The following is an 8473-nucleotide window of genomic DNA, read 5'->3' on the forward strand; positions in this document are numbered from 1 at the left end:
CAATAGGCACTGCTGGACTCCAGCCCGCCCGCCTGCCCGTACACTCCAACTCCAACCCTCCCCAGGGCCAGTGAGACGTAAAGAACACAAACTTGGAAAAGATTCATTACATTCCTATGCAGCATTATTTAAATAAAATATTTATGCCATACAAACAAAAAACACTCACTTTTGCAGTATACTGGAATATATCAGCTATAATCTTCATGGAAGGTTCAGGTGGAAAAATGAAAGTGTTCCTGACCATGAATTCTTTCAGTATATCATTCTGAATGGTGCCAGTTAACTTTTCTTCAGGTACACCTTGCTCTTGTCCTGTCACAATGAACATAGCCAAGACTGGCAGCACTGCACCATTCATTGTCATGGAAACAGACATCTTTTCCAAGGGAATTCCATCAAACAGCAACTTCATATCTTCCACACTGTCTATTGCAACCCCTGCCATTCCAACATCTCCACGAACACGGGGGTTGTCCGAGTCATAACCTCTGTGAGTAGGAAGGTCAAAAGCCACAGAAAGTCCTTGTTGACCAGCTTTAAGAGAATAAGTGAATTAAATTTGTCAGAGGATCATCTACATTGAGAATAATATTAAACAAAAAAACCCTACAATTAATCAATCAATCAATTAATTAATTAATTAATACTGTATTTTAATGTTATTGTCCTATAGGAAAGTAATGAAAATATCATTGCAATAGCTGATGATATTGTGTGCCAGTTCTGGCTGCAGTGGTGTATCTTACAGTAGCGTTGTTACAAAATCTACCATCAGCGGCGCTCCAGCTCTGCGATTCCACAAGCTTTGGGTGGGAGAGGGGGGATTAAAATGCAGGTTTGTATTGGTTGTCGGAGAGAGATTTCCTTGGGCTGCTAGCTGATGAAGAAAAATCATACGCGCTTCCCTTACCGTTAAAAATAAATAAAACATTTGCTGGACCATTGCGTCGCTGGAGAGAACTTAAACACGACTAAAAACGCCTTCAACGCCACGGATCGCAATGTCATAGAAACATAGATAGAAACATAGAAAATAGGTGCAGGAGGCCGCCATTCGGCCCTTCGAGCCAGCACCGCCATTCATTGTGATCATGGCTGATCGTCCCCAATCAATAACCCGTGCCTGCTTTCTCCCCATATCCCTTGATTACACCAGCCCCTAGAGCTCTATCTGACTCTCTTAAATCCATCCAGTGATTTGGCCTCCACTGCCCTCTGTGGCAGGGAATTCCACAAATTCACAACTCTCTGGGTGAAAAAGTTTTTTCTCACCTCAGTCTTAAATGGCATCCCCTTGATTCTAAGACTGTGGCCCCTGGTTCTGGACTCGCCCAACATTGGGAACATTTTTCCTGCATCTAGCTTGTCCAGTCCTTTTATAATTTTATATGTTTCTATAAGATACCCCCTCATCCTTCTAAACTTCAGTGAATACAAGCCTAGTCTTTTCAATCTTTCCTCATATGACAGTCCCGCCATCCCAGGGATCAATCTCGTGAACCTACGCTGCACTGCCTCAATCACAAGGATGTCCTTCCTCAAATTAGGAGACCAAAACTGTACACAATACTCCAGATGTGATCTTACCAGAGCCCTATACAACTGCAGAAGAACCTCTCTACTGCTATACTGAAATCCTCTTGTTATGAAGGCCGACATTCCATTAGCTTTCTTCACTGCCTGCTGTAACTGCACGCCAACTTTCAGTGACTGGTGTACAAGGACGCCCAGGTCTCGCTGCACCTCCTCCTTGCCTAACCTAACCTCATTGAATAATAATCTGCCCCCTTGTTTTTGCCACCAAAGTGGATAACCTCACATTTATCTATATTGTACTGCATCTGCCACGTATCTGCCCACTCATTCAAACTGGCCAGGTCACCCTGCAACCTCCTAACGGCTGTGATTGTGAGCAAAATCATGGCGGCAGCCACAATCCGATCTCTGTATCATAATCCACAAACATCCACTCTCAAGATAATCAAATTCATTATTTTTTGCACAATCATGTCATAAGAACATCTAAATTATCTATATTTTGTGTTATTGTCCATTGTGTTAGTATAACATATTTTCATTACATTACTGGATTTTCAAAGAGCTTTAGCATAATAGTTTTATGAATAAAGCAAAACATGTGTAGGTAGGGAACACGTAGTTAGTCTGAAGAAGGGTCTCAACCAGAAAAGTCACCCATTTCTTCTCTCCAGAGATGGTGCCTGTCCCGCTGAGTTACTCCAGCTTTTTGTTTCTATCCTAAATAGTATAGTGGAACAGGTAGTCCCGCTGAGTTACTCCAGCATTTTGTGTCCATCTTTGGTCTAAACAAGCACCTGCAGTTCCTTCCTATACACATTTAGTGTTGCTTAGTATTGCTTCTATGCACACAGGTCCTATAATCCTTATGCTTGGCAAGGTCTATCCATGTCAGCAAGGAGTAATAATCAGAATATTTTATGGGTATGTGTGTTGAACCTAAGGATGCATCAGACATACATCAAGAATCACTGAATTAAAAGGTAAATAGTGGGACTAAATATCAAATCTGTTAAGGATATTCATGACACCTGATTTTGAAGATGGTTGGCAAATGGGAGTTCCTGTAGCCCTTGGTGGAAAGAGCACAAGTGGAGCAGATGAAGGAATTGAGACTAGGTGATAAATTCTTTGCAAGAGGTAGGGTGGGAGGAAGTGCAGTTCAGATAACTGTGGGAGTCAGCAGATTTATAGATTTCAGTCGACAGTCTGCCCCCTTGTGATGGGGACAGAGAGATGAAGAAAGGGGAGAGAGGTGCCAGAGATAGTTCAGGTGAATTTAGGTCTAGGGTGGAAGTTAGTGGTGAAGTTAATGATATCAATGAGTTCTGCGCGAGTGCACGAGGCAGTCCCGATGCTGTCATCGACATAGCAGAGAACGAATTGGACATTGGTGCCAGAGTATACAAGAAACAAGGACTATTCAATGTAACCGGAAAAAAGGCAGGCATCGATGGGGCCCATGCAAGTGTCCATGGCTAGGCAGATTAATTTGGCAGGCACAGATGAAATTAAATGTAATAACGAGGAACTGCAGATGCTGGTTTATATCAAAGATGAAATTACACTTTGTTTTTGCGTAATAATGGGCATGGATGATAGTCTTGGGCAGTAAACTGCTTGCAGGTGATGCAACCATGGAAAGTGAAAATAAACTGTAAAGCTTTGGAAATTAGGAGTGCAATATTTCCAGTGGGTGTGCCCTTTAAAGTCATATTTCGATGAAGTTGCATTTGTTCGCCTGCCCCACACCTCCTCCGCAACCCCACCACCAAAACCACTCTGCGTCCCATGACAATTTACTTGACAATTTAGGGACTGCACATTGACGTAGCTGCTACCTCACAGCACCAGAGACCCTGATGGATCCTGGCCTCGGGTGGCTGTCTGTGTGAAGTTTACATTTTCTCCTTCTGATTTCCTCTAGATGGGCCAGTTTCCTGGATAATGTGCAGATTTGTAAGTGGGCTCCGTAAATTGCCCCCCTGCGTGTATGGAGTGGATAACATCGAAAATAATGTGGAAACAAGGAGCTGCAGATGCTAGTTTACAACAAAAAAAACCCAATATGCTGGAATAACTCAGCAGGTCAGGCAGTACCTCTTTCCCTCAATAACTGCAAATAATGTGCGAACCCTGAATTTGAAGCAACAGCTATGAAGAAAAACATTTAAAATAATGTTATTTTCATTTTTTTTGAAGACACAATATGCTGGATAACTCAGTGAGTCAGGCAGCATCTCTGGAGAACACTGATAAGTAACGTCTCTGAAGAAGGGCCCGAATTACTCCAGTACTTTGTGTATTTTTTTTCAGAACTAGTGTGAGGACGATCGATGGTCGGGAGCACTCGGTGGACCGAGGGGCCTGTTTCCATGCTGTACCTTTAAACTAACTGACAGCAATAGGTGGCAACATTTACTCCGAGGATAGACACAAAACGCTGGAGTAACTCAGCGCGACAGGCAGCATCTCTGGAGAAAAGGAACAGGTGACGTTTCGGGTCGAGACCCTGGTATTGACAGCTGACCTTTGATGTTATTCCGGTAAAACCTGTTGCTCTCCTCCACCGTGCTGAAGCCCGCGTACTGCCGGATGGTCCAGGGCCTGTGGGTGTACATGGTGGGGTAGGGGCCCCGGGTGTAGGGCCACACGCCCGGCAGTTCTTCGGGAAGATCCTCCGTGTCCCGCTTGGTATAAAGCGGTTTTATGGCGATGCCTTCGGGCGTTCTCCATATTAGATCCTCGGCTTTCTTCCCCTTCAGCTGTTTCTCGGCCAGAGCGGCCCACTCCGGGTGCAAGGAGTGTTGTCGCCGCCGGCACAGCGCCTCCCCGCTGGTTGTCACGGCGCTGGGCCGCAGCCTGAAGCAGTTGCCGAGGGGACGGAGCGGCGGCCGCAACATGGCGGTGACGGGTAACGAGCGGCAGAGCTGCGAGCCGGTGGGATAAGGTGAGGTGAGGGCCCGAGTGATGGCGCCGCCCACCAAGCCGCTCCACCTCCTCCTCCTCCTCACGATGCCGCCCACTAGCGGGCGGGAGCACTGAGTGTCAAGGACAAGGTCCCTGACCGCTGGAGTCAGTCACATTGCTATTGCTATTGCATGAGTCAAGTAATTCATTGACATATGCACCCTAAAGTGAACAATAAAGTAGCAATGTCACAAAATTTTGAGATTTTAAAAATCAAGTCTGCAATTTATCCCATCAGATAAAGCATAAAAAGAAGTTTAATTTGTCATCTAATTCACTTTGATATCTTCATTATTAAAAAAGTTATGGCCATTTTCATACTCGGAAATTAGCATCTTGTTCCCTATTGCTTTTCCATTGACAAAAGCTGTGATCGAGTACAGTCAAATGGCCATAACTTTCTTAAAAATTAAGAGAACTAAAATAAATTTTCAGTTATTATAGATTGAAGCGTTCTGAAACAAATATGAAACAATCTTACTTAGATGACTTGAAATTAAAGCATATAATTAGTTAACCTAATTGTAGCTAATTACAAAATTCAATTACTATCTATCAATTTCTTAAGAATTAACATTTTTAAATAGCCTAAGTGTCCAAATAACATTCACACAAGAATTCACAATATAACATAATTTTTAAATATTGTCATGGATTTATAGGCCAAATGGAAGGAATTTAATGTTTAATACCTGTAAATTAATGGCCATTTAAATCAACTTGCCTGTGGGTTTTTCTGGAACGCGACCATTTGGAACGTTGCGGTTTGCAGTGATTTAGTAACCCATATCTGCATGAAAAACACTGCCGGTTGGTATGGGGACTAAATCACCGTTTCGCAACTTAAAATGTGAACTAAAGGTATCTTAAGGACCACTTTTATACATAAAAATAAACCGCTTTCTTTTACCTGTCACCTACATGAAATCCGTCCCCGTTGTCAGCGTTGACGGCTTTAGAAGCTGATGTTAAAATTGCTCCAGCGCTGAACGAGTCGGGTGATTTAAAAAAAAAAAAATAGACAGAACGTCCGTCGGAACGATTCTTCAGCAAAAGCTTGCACTCCAACCAAATATATTCCAGGACAAGGTAAGAAAAAAAACGCGTTTTAACCCCCCCCCCCCCCTCAAACGCGCCAAAATCGCGCACACGGCCAGTGGCAGAATTGCAGCGCCACTGAAGGTAAGTATTGTAACATACCTAAATAAAGATCCTACTCAGTCTGAAGAAGGGTCACAACCCGAAACGTCTCCAAGCGCAGACTCGGCGATCGTTTCGCTGAACACCTCTGCTCAGCCCTTTTTTTAAATTTTCAAAATAGGCTTAATTCTCGTAATAAATATATACAATACATGAACCATGCGAAAAATTCATCCGACATTTTCGGAGGCTATACAAAACATTCAATACTGTTTACATACATTGCTCAAATTTCACAAATTTATCCCCCACCCTTTGCCACTCATGTGACCCACTGGTGTGGAATCTCTTCCCTTATTTTGAGGGGCGTCTCCACCACACCCTGCCCCCCATGTCCAGCAGGGGAAGGACACTAGACTGTGGTCCTCCCCCACCGAGCCTTGGCGTTGGCTGCACCAAGCTTCAGTGCATCACTCAGCACGTACTCCTGCAGTCTGCAGCGGGCCAGTCTTAACCTACCTGATCTCCCGGTGGCTCAGCATTTCAACTCCCCCTTCCATTCCCAATATGACCTTTCTGTCTTGGGCCTCCTCCATTGTCAGAGTGAGGCCCAGCGCAAATTGGAGGAACAGCACCTCATATTTTGCTTGGGTATTCTACACCCCACCGGTATGAACATTGACTTCTCTAATTTTAGATAGCCCTTGCTTTGTCCCCCCTTGCCCTCCCCCTTCTCAGTTCTCCCAGAGTCCTACTGTCTCCACCTACTTCCTTTCTTTTTCTCGCCCTCCCCCCACATCAGTCTGAAGAATGGTCTCGACCCGAACGTTGTCTATTCCTTCTCTCCATAGATGCTGCCTCACCTGCTGAGTTTCTCCAGCATTTTTTGTTTACATTCGATTTTTCCAGCATTTGCAGTTCCTTCTAAAGCACATCACCCATTCCTTGACTCCAGAGATGCTGCCTGTCCTGCTGAGTTACTCCAGCATTTGTGTCTATCAATGTACTTGTCTAAATGTTTCTGAAACATTGCAATAGTCCCTACCTCAACTATCACCTCTGGCACCTCGTTCTATACACCCACCAACTTTTTCCTGTCACTTACCTCGACGGAGATGTGATTTTTCTCCGTCTTGCATCTCCGCCTCCCCTGCTGCCTAACAACGTGGAGTTAGCGGCCTTTCCTGGAGACCGGCCCGGCATGGTCTTTAACAATGGGAGCTGCGATCCTTTGCAGAGGATTATGGAGAGCTCCAACTGCGGGGCCTGTGGACTTTAACACCGTGAAGCCAGTCTCCAGTAAGAAGAGGCCGACTCGGGAGTTCCATGGTCCATTCCGTCCCGACGCCGGAGTTTCAATCATCCTGACGAGAGGGCTTCGGACATTGGAGGGTTCAAAGGCCCTGCCCATGGGTGAACAAAGGAGGAAGATAACTGAACTTTATTACCTTCCATCACAGTGAGGAATGTGGATTCTGCTGTGGTGGATGTTTATATTAAATTTTATTTTATGTGTGTCTTGTTGCTTTTTACTTAGTATGGTAACTCAAATTTTACTGTACCTTAATTGGTACACGTGACAATTAAATTGAATCTTGAATCTTGAATCCTCCTCCCACACTCCACAGACGTACAGGTTTATAGGTTAATTGGCTTGCTAAAATTGTACAATTGTTCCTAGTGTTTGTAGAAATAGTGTTAATGTGCAGGGATCACTGGTTGGCGCAGACCCGGTGGACCGAAGGGCCTGTTTCCACATTGTATCTCTAAATTCCAAACTAAACTCTAAAATTAAAAAAAACAAAGTACCTGTAGTGTAAAACAAAACAAAAGCCCGAAGCCCCTAATGCAACCAAGACAGTTTGTTCAACAGTTCAAGTTGCAACATGACTTCCTGACTCTTACACTAAATACTCCAATCAATGAAAGCAAGCAAGGCGCACATCTTCTTTACCAGTCTATCTACATGCGATGCTACTTTCACAGAGCTATGGAGATGAATGCCAATATCCCTCTGTACCACAATGGTGTTAAGGGTCTTGCCATTAACTGTATACATTCCCCTTACATTTGACACACCTCACACTTGCTTGGATTAACCTGCACCTGCCATTTCTCCACCCTTGTTTGTAAGTGATCTGTATCACGCTGTATGCTTTGACATCTTTCTTCACTGTATGTTACTCCACCAATTTCTGCGTTGTCTTCAAATCTATAAACCAATTAGTAACTGATTATTGTCCAAATTATTCATATATATCACAAACATCAGAGGTCTGAGTCTTTGTGGAATACAAATGGTTCCCTGCCAGAATGACACACTTCCACCATTACCCTCCTGAGTTCTGTGCATTAGCTAGTTCTCTGTCCAAACTGCCAAGTTGCCATGGATCCCATGCATTTTAATATTCTGGATCAGCCTACCAGCGGGACCTTGTCAAATGTTTTTACTAAATCCATGTAGACAACAAACATAGCCATCAGTCACCCTCCAGATAATTTGGACATGATCATTTTTTTTCAGATTCTAGTCTACAAATGTAATGTGCTGAATGTTCTCCTGTGCTTTATGCAATTAATTTATTGGATATATTCCATGGTTTTATTTGAGCATTATCTCTGATAATATTTGAGCATTATCTCTGCAGTGATTTATGTACAAAAATTTGCAGGCTATTAATAACTATTATTCTGTTAATAACTGTTATGAAATACTTATCATTTAACCATATAACCATATAACAATTACAGCACGGAAACAGGCCATCTCGGCCCTTCAAGTCCGTGCCGAACACTTATTTTCCCCTAGTCCCATCTACCTGCA

At 43.6% G+C, this 8473-nt stretch overlaps 1 protein-coding gene across 2 annotated transcripts in view; it reads right to left on the reverse strand.

Annotated features, from left to right (window-relative positions):
* mmut (methylmalonyl-CoA mutase) overlaps positions 1 to 4558 on the reverse strand; it is a 42307-nt gene extending 37749 nt beyond the window's left edge. The window contains exons 1-2 of one of the 2 annotated variants that reach the window (XM_033021340.1): positions 4070 to 4501; positions 170 to 537 (exon numbers count right to left, since the gene is read on the reverse strand). In XM_033021340.1, the coding sequence (XP_032877231.1) occupies positions 170 to 537; positions 4070 to 4442 (741 nt within the window). In that variant the 5' untranslated portion in view covers positions 4443 to 4501. Of the gene's footprint in view, positions 1 to 169; positions 538 to 4069 lie in introns of both variants that reach the window. The other variant, XM_033021339.1, reaches the window with a different exon arrangement.
* Positions 4559 to 8473: the final 3915 nt, after the last annotated feature.

Source organism: Amblyraja radiata, chromosome 5, assembly GCF_010909765.2.
Source record: "Amblyraja radiata isolate CabotCenter1 chromosome 5, sAmbRad1.1.pri, whole genome shotgun sequence".
Classification (NCBI taxonomy): domain Eukaryota; kingdom Metazoa; phylum Chordata; class Chondrichthyes; order Rajiformes; family Rajidae; genus Amblyraja; species Amblyraja radiata.